The sequence below is a fragment of the Lithobates pipiens genome, unplaced genomic scaffold (assembly GCF_037356315.1).
Source record: "Lithobates pipiens isolate NorthernLeopardFrog02 unplaced genomic scaffold, aLitPip1_a1.2 Scaffold_8, whole genome shotgun sequence".
Taxonomy (NCBI): Eukaryota; Metazoa; Chordata; class Amphibia; order Anura; family Ranidae; genus Lithobates; species Lithobates pipiens.
The window spans coordinates 215,617,533-215,633,360 of NW_027507903.1; the positions used below are offsets into that span (position 1 = coordinate 215,617,533).

At 42.2% G+C, this 15,828-nt stretch overlaps 1 protein-coding gene across 1 annotated transcript in view; it reads left to right on the plus strand.

Annotated features, from left to right (window-relative positions):
- The window catches only part of LOC143960094 (uncharacterized), a 143,566-nt gene that overhangs the window by 74,984 nt on the left and 52,754 nt on the right, over positions 1–15,828 (plus strand). Inside the window, exon 9 of the mRNA XM_077468373.1 lies at positions 11,255–11,397. Coding sequence (XP_077324499.1) covers positions 11,255–11,397 — 143 coding nt within the window. The remainder of the gene's footprint in view (positions 1–11,254; positions 11,398–15,828) is intronic.

A 15,828-nucleotide genomic window follows, 5' to 3' on the forward strand; every position in this document is an offset into this window, starting at 1 on the left:
GGTAACATGGCACTTCCTGTTTGGCAAAATGGCACAGGCGCATGCGTTCCAAGCCTCAATCTGAGTTGAGTTGAATATCCCATGGAGTACTATGGGGGCGGGCCAATGCTGTTCAAGCCTCGCTCTGATCACCAGAGTGTGCAAATTAGCTGACACGCGGAACACCCTATACAGACGTCAGCGCTAACCCCACCTAGATCGCTCACACCGAACCATCTGCGGTTCAAGCCTCTCTCTGAAATAAAAAGAGCAGCTGATGTGTCCTCCGCGTCATTAACAGGAAGTTAAAAAGCGGTGACACCGTCATATGTTTTTGAGATAAAGGAAGCAAATAATTCCATTCAAATGTAAATATTTAAAAATTGTAAATAATGAAAAAAAACGAATGAAAAAAGATTTGAAAGTGAAGCATTAACATGACTCTCTATTGTAAAGCAAGTAAATTTTGTTTACAATTGATAGATACAATTAATTATAAAATAAAATACAATCCTAATTATACAAATCAGGAAAAAATTAAAATCAGTATAAAAAAATCAATACAAAAAAAGAATTGTCCTACAAAAATATTCAAAAATGATTCAAGAAGATGGAAAAATAATGCAAAAAAGTGTTATATGCATAATTTCATGACATTAATAAATGCATTAATGTCTCAATGTTTAGACCTAAGGGGGAGGCATTGAAGCTTGTAAATCCAAAAAGTTTTAATTTGTGACATGCCCCTGGTAGTTCCCCCTTCCAAGGGGGAAGATACCTATCGATAACTAAAATTCGGTGCCCTTGGGGTCTCTGTTGTAGAACTGTCGATAATGTCTGGGGACATTATGTTTAGTGTCATTAACCCCTACAGAGAAAGCACAAATTGTTCTCCCCACATATTGCTTATCACAAGGGCAAGTAAGCAGATATATCAAATTTTTTGTGGCACATGTACAAAAGTGTTTGTCATATGAATGGTTATTAGTAGCAAATTTAAACTGTAAAGTCTTATGTCGTCCGTGTGTGAACTAAGCGCAACCAAGATCTGTGGTGGCAACTGTCTATGGGGATAAACCTATTACAGTCGATTGACTTGAAATGTGTTTTGAATTTAAACTGGCGATCAACAATCTCAATATCCAAGTCAAAGAAATGTATTGTCCTGTGACGGGACTCATGAGTCAAAGAGATTGTGCTCTCAGTGAAGTGAAAAACTGGTCAAGAAAATCAGGAATGCCATCCCACAGGAGGAGGATGTCGTCTATATATCTAGCCCAAAGCACCAATTCTGGCCTTTCCTGGGCATAGGCGACAGCCTCCTCCCACTTGGCCACAAATAAATTGGCGAGGCTGGGGGCAAATTTAGCCCCCATTGCCACGCCTCTCTGTTGAAGAAAAAAATGGTTATCGAACCAAAAATAATTGTGCTGGGTAGCGATCTTCAACAACTCAATGATATAAGAGCTCTGAAGCTTGCGTAAATGAAGGATCTTTAAACAAAAAATGCTAGACTGCCTCTATACCCAACTGATGGGGTATGCTGTTATACAGGGAGGCCACGTCAGCTGTAGCGATAATATAATCCATACTACTCCATACTCATACTTTTAGACCTCTTTGCTGCCTTTGACACAGTTGACCACCTGCTCCTCCTCAGCAAATTACTCTCTCTTGGCCTCCGCGATTCTGCTTTATCCTGGTTTTCCTCCTACCTATGTCAGCGCACTTTCAGTGTCACAACTCCATCTCCTCCGCTCCCCTTCCTCTTTCTGTTGGGGTACCCCAAGGTTCTGTCCTTGGGCCCTTCCTATTCTCACTCTATACCTCTTCCCTGGGCCAGTTGATAACCTCCCATGGTTTCCAATACCACCTTTATGCCAACGACACCCAGATCTATCTCTCAACTCACCCCCTCAATCTCCTCACAGATCTCAAACTTGAATGACAAGCCAGGGTCCTAGGTGTAATCCTTGACTCTGACCTTTCTTTCAGCCCCTATATCCAATCACTGGCTAAATCCTGCTAATGACACCACAAAGCAACTTGTTCACTCCTTGATTATTTCCCACCTTGATTTCTGGCCTACCCTTAAGCAGGCTATCCCCCCTTCAGTCTATTATGAATGCTGCTGCTAGACTCGAATAACGAGGTCCTTTCTGTCACAAAGGGATTTGAGTCCTGCATTTAACATGGGCTGATTGTATATTCTTTTGGGGGGTAATTTCTCAAGATCTTTAAGGACCAGATCTCTGAAAATGGAAATGGCCGGAGCCATTTGAACTGGAGGATTAAACAAAGATGAGTTTGACAAGCCAGAATGTACAGTACCTGAAGTGGCTGCTCTGGACAAGTTTCGAAATGGATTGGTAACTAAATACCACTGATATACTTATGTATGTCGATAAATGTGCCAAGTTTGTCCAATTTTTTAGGGGGAGCAAACTTGAGAACTTTATCAAGAATAGTTTGTTCTTCTCTACTTAGTTCTTTAGTACTAAGATTCAACACTCCTTGAACAATTATGTTCTCTTTCTTTTTCCGCTCTATTCCCCACCCTCCTCGAGAACCTCTTTTGGGTCTGGACCCCTTTTTCTTCCCTCTCAAACACCATGAAAAACCTGTCCCCCACAAGTATTGGAATTGGATTGATTATTTATACCATAACAAGGGTGTTCTAAAGAGATATCAAATATCAAATAAAGGGAGGGGGGGTGGAAGACTGAAGAGAACTTGGTTGGCCCTCCCTAAGAGTCCAGGTCAAGAAGGAAGATTAGGCAACTAGGTTAAAAAAAAACTAATTAGATATTAGAAGTCAGAGAGCAGGGACTTTCAATTTACCCACAGAGTTGGTCAAATTTGCCTTGATGTACCACTCCATATATTGGAAAGACTGCATTAAAGATTGAGTTTCAGCTGTCTTTTTTTCTGTTGGATCATTTTTTGTTTGTATCTGAGCAGTTTTGGATGCTTACTTCATAGGCAGGAAACACTTTCCTCTACTCCCTTGACACCAGGATATTCATAACCAGTGTATTCTGGGGACCTTTACTTTACATTCATGGTACAGATCTTGCTTCCTCCTTGGTCCCTCCTATTCTTTGATCCCTTTAGTGGAATGCCTTAGAATTTATTACTAAACAGAGTCAGTGGAAATAATCTGTTGGGGGGTGTGGCCGGATGTTGACGGGAGTGAGTGTGAGTGAGGAGTGAGAGCATGGTGCTGCTCTACCCCTCGGTATCCTGCCTAGTTCGATAACCCCGTCCTGCTCCTCCCCAAGCTACCTGATCCCATCGGATGCTACCTAAAGGCCTCTCGCTATACTTAGTTCGTATGTCTCCCATGCTCGGGCACATATCGTCTATTCGAGCTGCGGGCTGGTGACTCCGGGGTCGGGTGTGTGTGGTTGCTGCGTGGGGATTACCGCTTTCTGTGGGCTGCTGGCTGTCGGTCGGAGCGGGGGGCTGAGAGTCTCGCTGGGGATCTCGCGAGATCTCGAGCAGCCCCAGGGTTCCTGCAGCGCTGCGGTGCTTCTCCCTCCGCTCTGTTAGAGCTTGGCGTACAGACACGTGTGACGCCCTAGGCTCTGAGCGGCAGGCTGGCTGACACGCGTAGCGTAGGTGAGAGGGGACTCCTGTGTAGGGCTCCCTCTCCCCCGCTCTCCCCCCTTCGCTCGTTGCTCTTTGCCTCCCCTCCGTTCGAGTTGTCACTGTGGCTGGTGAGACAGGAGGAAATGAACCGGAGAATACACTGACAGCGCTGCCAGCTTAGTCTTCTGGGGAAGAGAGAGGAAGACCTGGACGATTTGGATGCCTTGCATATCTGCCTCGTATGGACCCATGGAAGGTTATGTGGCCATGATCTGGCAACTAAGATAAGTGTCTCTCTTCCCTTTTTGATTATGATTGAAGTGAACTACTGACTAAAATTGATGGAAAATTGTTCTGAATATATGCAAATATACACCAACACAAAGATCTTGATTCAACGGTAGATCTGTCGCTGCAGGATTACTGCGGGGGTTGAAGGTTGGCCGCCAATTAGTAGTGTCCCCTTTTGATAAGCGAGTAACTCTCATATACATAAGGAGAAAACCATATAACATTTCTGCCCCCCCCCCCCACCCCTCCTTTTTTTTTTTTTTATTTTTTTTTTTTTTTTGAGTGTGCTATATTACCCTTTCCCTGCTGGATCAGCTAAATAAGTGGAAGCTAACCATTTGCGAGGTGGGTTTATAAGTGGCCATTCAAGATTAATTATGTCAAGAAAAAGATCCCCTGAGGAGCAAATACCCGTGGAGGGTCAACAAATCACCCGAGCCGCTAAGGACAAAACCAATCAAATGGCTGCAGCGTCGGCAGCGGCAAAATTGGAGCGCTATGCCCACTCTGGTCCATCATCACCCGGTAATTCAAGTTCTCAGCAGGGAAACCTACACAATAAAGATACCAAAAACTCTTCCGCGGATAGAAGGAGTCAAGGCCAGCCTTTGGCCAACCCTACTTTATCAGTGGCTAAACTGGGGGGAAATAAGGGGGGGGGGGGTAAACCAGCAATAGTTACAACAAATTTGGAAATAACACAAAGTAGCTCTCATCTACCAATGCCGGGCAACCAGGATGAGGAGCCCACATTAAGGGACATTTTGAATGCAATTAAGGAATGCAAAGATTCAATATCCAGGTTTGATGAACAGCTAAGATATATAAAGGAGGAACTATTGTCTATGAGGCAGGATTTGAATAGGACTATATTGAGAACTACCGAGCTCGAGGAAGGCATGGGTGCGATGGAGGATGAGCTGAGGCCTGTGAGGCTGGAAATTGATTCACTTAAAAAAATAGTTACTACACAAACAGATAAACTCGACGAAATGGAGAATAGGAATCGAAGAAATAATATCAGGGTGCTAGGCCTCCCTGAACATTGCGAGGGGACTAATTTGATAGGCTTTTTTGAGGAGTGGTTCAGAGAACTTTTTGGGGCGACAACCTTCACCCCGACATTTGCAATAGAACGGGCACATCGTACCCCGGTAAAAACCCGCCATATGGGGGAGCGCCCTAGGCCTATAATGCTTAAGATCCTTAATTATCAGGACAAAGTGTCCCTACTGCGAGAGGCCAGAATGAGGGGAGACATTAGATTTAAAGGAGCCAGGATCTCTCTGTATCCTGATTTTTCCCCTGACCTTCAGAAAAGAAGAGCTGAATTTATCCCAGTCAAACGAGAAATGGTTAAACATAGGTTAGAGTATGCACTCCTCTATCCAGCTCGCCTAAGGGTGATTGCATCAGGAAAGACGTTTTTTTTCAATACGCCAGAGGAAGCATCCCAATGGCTAGATGAAACCAAAAAGGACCTATAAATACATACTATAGGGCAGTTAGGTGGATTTCAAGGGATTCGGGGGTACACACTTTTGGGGGGGGGAGTGGGCAGGAACAGGGGGTATCCTTGTTGCAATTTTTGTAGCTGGTATAGTGCATAATGTAGGTGGGGGGTAGGGGCTGAGCAATAAGGGTGTGTGGAGTACAAGTAGGTATTTGTAGTGGGGGACAAAGGGTTCCCATGAGTGGGTGTAGATTTTGGGTGAAAGCACCCAGTAGGATTGGTATGGGTGAGAGGTGGGAGTGCTGTGAGAAGGCCACAAATATACCCCTAGGGGGTAGCCCTATGGGGCGAGGGGGGTGGGGGAGGGAGTTTGGTAAGCGGGGAGGAGGGAGAGATGGGATGGCAAGGTGGGGTAAGGGAAGAATAATAAAAATAACACAAGGATACACAAATTTAGAGATGCACTATTTAGAAGGGGATGTGATAAAATATTATATAGTATATAGGATACACGTATGCACAGTCAAGGGGAAAAAGGGAAAAGATTTTTTGGTATTACTATTTTGTATATTTTTTCACTTCTTTTTTTTTTACTTTTTTGGTTAAAACTGCCCAATGTATGGGTCATTAAGTAGTGATGCAGGCGAAAAGGATTAAGATAATATCGTGGAATGTGCGGGGCCTGGGAGATCTGACTAAAAGAAAAGTGGTCTTGTCAGCCCTAGAGGGCAAAGGACCCGGATTATTGTGTCTCCAGGAGACGCATTTAACGGGCGAGACGACACGGTGTTTACAAAGCCGGAAATTCCAGACCCAGTTCCATTCCGTATTCTCAACATATGCAAGAGGGGTTAGCATTCTTGTTGATAAGGCTGTCCGGTTCTCCTGCTATAACAGTCTCATAGATGTAAAGGGTAGATACATTTTCCTATATTGCCAAATTGAAAATAATCCCTATGTGGTGGCCAATATGTATGTCCCCCCTCCATTCAAACTGGAAATTCTATATGAGTTATTATCTTTTGTAATAGATAAACCAGGCATCCCTGTGATAGCAATAGGAGACTTTAATGAAGTCTTGGATAAAGCTTTGGACAGGTTCCCAACTGCAAATATACCAACAGGGAGATATGAAACGAGGCTAGCCCGCTTCTTACAAGAAGTTGGTCTATGCGATGCATGGCGCATTCGGTATCCGGGGGAGCGACAGTATTCCTGCTACTCAGCATCCTTCTCTACACTATCGAGACTTGATATGGCTTTGGTGAATAGTAGTGCGTTGCCACGAGTGGATGAGGTGGAATATGCCCCGAGAGGAGTCTCGGATCACTCCCCCCTAATATTGACACTCTGTGTAGGTAAGACACAATACTCTGGCCAATGGAAAATTGACCCTGTATGGTTGGAATTAATAAAGGATACCGACCGGGTGACAACTGAGTTAAAGGAGTTTATCTACGTTAATACGGGTACAGCATCAGCGGGTGTTGTGTGGGACTCCCTAAAGGCCTTTTTGAGGGGTCTCTTTATCCAACAAATTGCTAGAAATAGGGCCGAGACGAAAAAACAGGAAGAGGAAGCCATTAAGGCGGTGTCACTGTCAGAAAGACAATATATTATCAATCCGAATCCTATTACACAGAAGGCTTGGCTTGATAATCAGCAAGAGTATAGGACAATTACCAGGCGTAAGATGGATAATAGGCGTATATTGCAGAAACAAGTAAATTTTGGGGAGGGAGAGAAAGTGGGACGAATATTGTCCTTGCTGGTTAAAGCAAATACGGCCCCCCCAGCGATATTATCAATTAGGACGCCAGGGGGAGAGACCACTACTGAATCATCTACTATTAATAATACATTTTATCGCTATTATAGTTCATTATATAAATCCCAAGGGGGGAGTGAAGGGGGAGATACGGCTGCTTTTCTGGGGATTTTGGATATGCCAACAGTAACAGAAGAAGATTTGGCAATATTGGAGGCCCCAATTACTATTGAGGAACTCCAAAAAGCGGTGGCAGAGATGCCTAACTTAAAAGCACCAGGGCCTGATGGCCTACCAATCGAGGTCTACAAGAAGTATGGAGAGGTCCTGCTCCCACAATTGTTGGAGACATTGAGACAGGCTTTGGAGTATGGAACCTTGCCGTCCTCGATGCTGGAAGCCACTATAGTGGTTATTCCCAAAGAGGACAAGGACCCTATGGACCCGGCCTCATATCGCCCGATCTCGCTCTTGGGGTCGGACGTAAAAATTTTAGCAAAAGTGCTCGCAACACGTTTAAAAAGAAGTGTCCATAAAATCGTTCACCCTGATCAGTCGGGCTTCATTCCGAATAGATCCACTAGTGTTAATATCCGTAGACTCTTCTTGAACACCCAGATTCCGGTAGATAACGGAGGCGCCAGAGCAGTTTTGACTCTGGACGCAGCCAAAGCATTTGACACCCTTGAATGGGTATATTTATTTAAAGCGCTTACTAGATTTGGGTTTGGCCCAAATTTCATCAAATGGGTAAAACTACTCTACACCGATCCAAGCGCGAAAATTAAAATTAATAATGAGCTCTCCGAGACGTTCCTGTTGGAACGAGGCACGAGACAGGGGTGCCCCCTTTCCCCTTTATTATTTGTTTTGGCAATGGAGCCGCTGGCTATTGCCATTAGGGCCTGCCCTAATATACAGGGATTTAGGAGAGGACAGTCGGAGGAAAAAATCGCATTGTTTGCCGACGACGTCTTGCTGTTCCTAGGGGATGTCCAAAATTCATTGAAAGTGGTAATGAAGATGATTGGAGAATTTGGTCTCATATCAGGATTATCCATTAATTGGGATAAGTCCGCCCTACTGCCACTGGTAAGGGGGTTTACTGGCGCTCCCCAGGATATCGTGAATCTGAAGCAGGTAGAGAAGCTTAAATATCTGGGGGTGTGGATTACTAGAGATGTAAATTCATACCTGGAAGATAACTTATCCCCTCTTTTAGTGAAGCTAAAACAAAAGGCTGATATCTGGAGCCGCCTCCCCCTCTCATTGGCGGGTCGCTGCAACCTGGTTAAGATGGTATGGCTCCCTCAAATTCTGTATTTTCTCCACAATTCACCATTATGGATTGGGGAAGGGTGGTTTAAGAAAATAGAATCCTTATTCAGACTTTTTATATGGAAAAGGGGTCCCCCGAGGATTAGCTTGCGGACCTTGCAGCTACCGCCGGAAGAGGGGGGGTTGGCGGTACCACATCCTAGACTCTATTATTTGGCGGCCCAGCTACAACATCTAGCTGGAGCAATAGCAATAAATGAAACCAATCCCTGCCATAAGTTATTAATGCTAGGATGTCCACATAACACGCTTTTGGAGGCGATAGAGGCAAACTCGTTTAATATATACTGTCCAACGATTATTCAGGTTACTAAACTTTGGAAAACAGCCAAGGACCTATTGGGATATCAGAAGATATCTGTGTTGGCCCCCCTATGGGATAATAGGAATCTGGAGGAGCTATTTAAAGTCGAAAGATGTAAGGAGTGGGTAAATCAAGGGATATATAAATTAGCACAAATGTTCCAGGGTTCAGATATAAGGTCATTTGTCGACTTAAAGTCAGAATTTTCTTTATCAAACCGCTCATTTTATAAATACCTCCAGGTCAGACATGCAATCCAGGCTCAATTTAGATCACAGGAGGTGCAGCTGAATCAGATCCCGGTGCTGTCCCAAATTATGTCTCGGGACACACTTAAGGGCTTGATCTCATTCCTGTATACTAGGCTGGGGGATAAAGTACTAGATCGAAGAGGTACGATTAAAAGTAAAAGGAAATGGGAGAGGGACGTGGGCCCACTGTCTGTACCCGACTGGGATTGGATAATGGAACAGGGAACTAAGGTCTCCATCTCTCCGTCACAGAAAGCCTCCCAACTCTTCTTCTTCCACAGGGTATATTATACACCTAGGAAAATGTTTAGAATAGGGTGGAGAGATAATGATCAGTGTCCTAGATGTGGCCGGGCCGGAGACTTCATTCATATGTTTTGGAGGTGTCCGAAACTCTTTAGATACTGGACACGGGTGATAGAGCATGTGAATGAAGTCTTCGGTTTGACATTGGATGCAACAGTGAGGACTTGCTTGTTGGCTATACCAGAGGGATATAAAATCCCTAAAAATATATTTATACCAGTGACTAGATGCCTTTTCCAGGCAAGGAAGCTGATTGCTCAAAATTGGCAGTCACATTCTAGCCCATTACCTGAAATATGGATAGCCAATATAAAGAAAATAATTAGTAACGAAAGGTTTTTTTTCGTTAAGCAGGGTAATAGAAGGAAGTTTGAAAGTATATGGAGCTTCGGATTGTTGAAATTGGGGATTCCCCTATAAGTAGTTGGGACAGAATGTGTGTTTCTTGGTGATATCTCTTTTAGCGACTTTTGTCAGGTAGTCTCTTATTTAGTGTGTGTTTTCATGCGCTGGGGGGTGGGGGTGGGATTGAGCGGAGGGGGGGAGGGGAGAATACACACACCTAGGTGTAACATAAGATAAATAATTATGGTGGTTGGGCTAAAATGAGTTGTAGGCAGTGGGGTTTTGTTATCTAGATTGTTTACCCATTTTCGGATATATATACATTTTTTTTAAAATAATAAAGAAAAGAGGAAAGAAATGAAAAAAGAGAAGAAATTATTTGAATAAATAACGCCACAATGATGTGCAAACTGGGAGGAGAGAAATATGAGCTCAAAGGTGAATCGAGTCTCCCGAATAAACTCACTGAGGTGGCAAAAAAAAAAAAAAAAAAAAAAAAACAGAGTCAGTGTCCCACACCCTTGACCTTAATAATTATGGGTGCTTCATCTAGCTTGATTGGTTCTCCTTAACATTGTTAGCAGTGGTTCCTTGTTCATTCAGGTACATGTTCCCCCTTTGGGATTATCTGCCCTGATCTGGAATACCAGGCTGACTCTTCCTTTGCAATGTCCTGTAATATTCTTCTCATTAAGCCTTTGTTCAGACATGGATTCTGATAAGATTTCACATCTGTTGGTTTTCTTATTGGTTTTGCCCACCACTCAGTTGGACTGCTCTTGGATTTTCCATGTATCTTAGCCCTTGTACACACGGTCGGAGAATCTGTCGGAATGAGTCTTATCGGACCGTGTCGTCAGATAATCCGACTGTGTGTGGTATGCATCGGACTGATTCCGTCCGACCCAATTTTCCAACATGTTAGGTCGGACCTAATCCGATCATGTGTAGCGAATTTTGATCGGACCAAGTGCCACGCATGCTCAGATCAAATTCCTACATCAAAGCTATTGGCTACTAGCCTGAATGTAGTCCCATCGTAACGAAATTACGTCACCGCGTTCTTGGCAACCGCTAAATCAGACAACTTGGCCCGACCGTGTGTATGCAACAGTTTCGGACACAATCCGTCGGACTAAATGCGACAGACAAAATCCGACGGATTTGGTTGCCAAAATCTCCGACCGTGTGTATGTGGGCTAAGATTTACTAGAGTCCAGTGTCTCTCAATGGACGACAAATAAATATTTGTGTACATTCTAAATAATCAATTTCTTAAAGACGATTGAGGAACACAGGTATCGTCCTTCAGTGTATTGGTTATATGTACTGCCTGCTTAAAGGCTTGATGGTTGAAGGTAGATTTATACATGTAGGCGGCAGTATGCCAACATGTTCATAAACTACTACAATTCTGAATCCCTCAATGGACTTCCAGAAATAATTTTAGGTATGTACAAAATCCTTATTTTTTTTACTTTTTTACCCTTATATGCTTTGCATTATGATGAGCATCAACGTGTATATGTTAAGAGTTGCCTTTGCTGTGTATATATTGTATTTTTTTAATTTCTTTCTTTTTTTCCCCAATACTTATTTTGTTCTGCTTTATGAACCATATACTGCAGGAAGATGTTTTTGAAGGAACTTTACCAATTATTAAGTCATGCGTGGATGGCTTCAATATTTGCATATTGGCTTATGGTCAGACAGGCTCAGGAAAGACCTATACTATGATGGGGAATGAGCAAAAACCAGGTGTCAACATCAGGTGAGTCATCTATTTTCAGGGATGGATTTCAGTTATGTAAGGTGCTGAACTTATCCTAGCTACAGTGTGTTTAATGTTTAATTATCTAGATGTGATTTTAAAAATGTTTACCTGTTTAACCACTGTTTAATTGCTAAACGTAGTTTACAATGAGCCATATGTTATTAGCTTGAGAGCGCTCCCTGCACACTATGTGAATTTCAAACTAGACAGTAACGACTTCATAGGCTGCAGATAAGATGGCATGACTGACAACTCAAACTTGCAGTGAGTTTGTGTTTCATTCTTTGAATATCTGATATTCCATTATGCTTCAACAAGTAGAACACAAACATAACTGTAGACTCTGAATACATCCTAAATAAATCACCTGTGAATAAATTTGATATATAATATGAAGAATTATTAATGGATTTGCTGCACAAGAAAAAAAGACCGCAGGTTCCAGGGTGGCCACTACATTTAAGCAGATTTTTTTTTAATGCAATTGTCTTTTACGGTATATATCAAAATGAAGTGTTTACAATACAGTGCCTCGAAAAAGTATTCCCACCCCTTGAAATTTTTCCATTTTGTCATGTTACAACCAAAAGCGTAAATGTATTTTATTGGGATTTTATGTGATTGACCAACACAAAGTGGCACATATCTGTGAAGTGAAAGGAAAATAATCAATGGTTTTCAAACTTTTGTACAAATAAATATCTGAAAAGTGTGGCGTACATTTCTATTCAGCCCCTTTTACTCTGATACCCCTAACTAAAATCTAGAGGAACCAATTGCCTTCAGAAGTCACCAAATTAGTAAATAGTCCACCTGTGCTTAATTTAATCTCAGTATAAATACAGCTGTTCCGTGAAGCCCTCTGAGGTTTGTTAGAGAACCTTAGTGAACAAACACCATCATGTAAACCAAGGAACACACCAGATAGGTCCGGGATAAAGTGGAGAAGTTTAAAGCAGGGTTAGGTCATAAAAAAAAATCCAAAAGTTTGAACATCTCACAAAGCACTGTTCAATCCATCATCTGAAAATGGAAAGAATATGGCACAACTGCAAACCTACCAAGACATGGCTGTCCACCTAAACTGACAGGCTGGGCAAGGAGAGCATTAAACAGAGAAGCAGCCAAGAGTCCCATTGTAACTCTGAAGGAGCTGCAGAGATCCAAAGCTAAGGTGGGAGAATCTGTCCACAGGACAACTATTAGTCGTGCACTCCACAGAGTGGCAAGAAGAAAGCCATTGTTGAAAGAAAGCCATAACAAATCCTGTTGGCAGTTTTCGAGAAGCCATGTGCGGGACACAGCAAACATATGGAAGAAGGTGCTCTGGTCAAATGAGACCAAAATGTTACTTTTTGGCCTAAAAGCAAATCGCTATGTGTGGCAGAAAACACACTGCACATAACCCCGAACACACCATTCCCCACTATGAAACATGGTGGTGGTAGCAGCATGTTGAGGGGATGCTTTTCTTCAGCAGGGACAGGGATGCTGGTCAGAGTTTATGGGAAGATGGATAGAGCCAAATACAGCAAAATCTTAGAAGAAAAGCTGTTATGCCGAGTACACACAATCAGAATTTTGGTTGAAAAAAGCTCTGATGGTTTTCCCGACGGAATTTCGCTCAAGCTGTCTTGCATACATGCGGTCACACCAAATTTCGACCGTCAAGAACGCAGTGATGTACAACACATACGAAGGGACTAGAAAAAGGAAGTTCAATAGCCAATAGCTTCCATCTCGTAGTTGAATCTGAGCATGCATGAGTTTTTGCGTGTCGGAATTGCATACACGATTGGAATTTCCGATGTTTTTTTTCCATTTTTCCGTCAGGAAAATTGAGAACATGCTATCAATTTTTTGCTGGTGGAAATTCGGACAGCTAAATTCCGATGGAGCCTACACACAGTCACATTTTCCGATGAAAAGCTCTCATCGGTCTTTTGCTGGCCGAAATTCAGATCGTGTGTACACGGCATTAGAGTCTGCAAAAGACTTGAGGCTGGAGCGGAGGTTCACCTTCCAGCTGGACAACGACCCTAAACATATAGCCAGAGCTACAATGGAATGGTTTAGATCAAAGCATATTCCGGTGTTAGAATGGCCCAGTCAAAGTCCAGACCTAAATCCAATTGAGAATCTGTGGCAAGACTTGAAAATTGCTGTTCAGACACTCTCCAATCTGACAGAGCTTGAGCTATTTTGCAAAGAAGAATGGGCAAAAATGTCACTCTCTAGATGTGCGAAGCTGGTAGAGATATACCCAAAAAGACTTGCAGCTGTAATTGTAGTGAAATGGGGTTCTACAAAGTATTGACTCGGGGGCTGAATACAAATGCATGCCACACTTTTCACATATTTATTTGTTAAAAACGTCACAATTATGTGCCACTTTCTGTTGGTCTATCACATAAAATCCCAATAAAATACATTTACGTTTTTGGTTGTAACATGACAAAATGTGGAAAATTTCAAGGGGTATGAATACATTTTCAAAACACTGTAGCTGCAGCAAAACATATATTTTTCACAGCTTTCTTTTTAAGCATTAGTTATTTTTTGATCGGAATCTGAAACCCAAAAATACTAGCTTGGTTGAATCTGTTATTTCCATTCTGTGATGTGATTTAGCTTGGCAATTAAAAAAAAAAATATGTGAAGAATTTTATATCTGCAAGTCTGCAAACTAAACTGTAAAGCTCTCTTGGGAGTCCTAAGGTATCTATCATCTCAGTCTGTTTGCATCATTAGTTGCAGTCAGATTTTCACAAAGTATTTTGCCACAGATGTATGAAAAATATGCACATAATTTATACATATGTAACAGCAGATTGGAATGGAGGAGTTTAATTACCTGCCACACTTTAGAATTACAAACTTTTGTTTGTTAGAGAGATAACAGATGAAAAAAACAAGTGTGCTGGGAGTTTACAGAGCAATTACTTGTTAATAGATAAAGGGTATACAGAATAAAATTTCATCCAGTATAATGAAAGATCTGTCCGATAGTTCTCCTTTAGAAAATGATGTTTTAAAAATGTTTTTCTCATGTCATTTTTTGCAATGGATAAACACATTTTAGGACTATTCAGAAATATTTTTTCCAAGTATCAGCACAAAAAAATTATTGATTGAGGGACCCATTTATACTTGTGTGTTGTGGCAACATGCATTACCACAATACAACACAACACACCTGCTCTATGTGAGGTGCACATCTGCCCCCCCCCCCTCGAAAGGTGCCAAATGTGACACTGGAGGGGGGGAGGGTTCCAAAAAGCAGAAGTTCAATTTTTGTGTGGAGTTCCACTTTAAAGTGGTTGTAAACCTCAGGCATGAAACCTGAACAAAACACGTCTCTATAATGTGTACTAATCTGAAAGCACCGAGTCTGGTTCCTCTATGATCTCTCTTGTCTTTGCTATCTGCATGACTCACACTTAAAAGATTTAGCCGACACCTCAGCCTACTGGGAGATGGCTGCCCTTGCCCCCAGCATACAGCAGATGACTCATACCCCCAACTCTATGTTTCCTCCAATAAATTCTCAGGTTACAATGACCTCTGTGCTCTAGATCGGCAGTGTGTGAAGTCAGATCGCCACCCCCTGCTTTCTGCTGCTGAGAGATGCTATGTAAAAGGTGTGTTTTAGGAGGCTGTAGAAGATAGAGGGCCTTGTTTTATCCCTGTGAATTTCTTGAGATTAGTTATCTCACTGCCTGTATGTAAGGGTTTACAACCACTGTAATCCTAAATATCTAAAAAATAAATAAATATACGTGTGTGTGTATGTGTGTGTATATATATATATATATATATATATTTTTTTTTTTTTCCTTTTAAGAAAGCAGTCTCTAATTGGTGGTCTGGTTGGTTATAGGATGAGTCCTGTAGCACTGATCACCTGATCTCTGTTAGACCTTGTACACATGGTCGGAAATTCCGACGGAAAATGCCCAATTGGACCGTGTTGTCCGATAATCCGACTGTGTGTGGGCTCCATCGGACTTTTTCCGTCGGAATATCCGACCAACAAAGTTTGAGAGCTGGATATAAAATTTTCCGACAACATGATCCGATCGTACTTTGTCCGATCGTTTGTAGAGAATTCCAATCGGACAAAGTGCCACGCATGCTCAGATCAAATTAGGAGACCAAAGCTATTGGCTACTAGTCCGAACGTAGTTTGATCGTAACGAACTAACGTCATCATCGGATTTTCCCAACAATTTTGTCTGACTGTGTGTATGCAACACCAGTTCCGGACAAAATCCGTCATAAAAAATCAGATGGATTTTGTTGTCGGAATGTCTGACCGTGTGTACAAGGACTTACAGGTAAATGCAGCAATAGGCTAGCTCTGAAAAAGTTTAGAGAAAAAATGTGTGTGTGTGTGTGTACATATATATATCTATACATATATATATA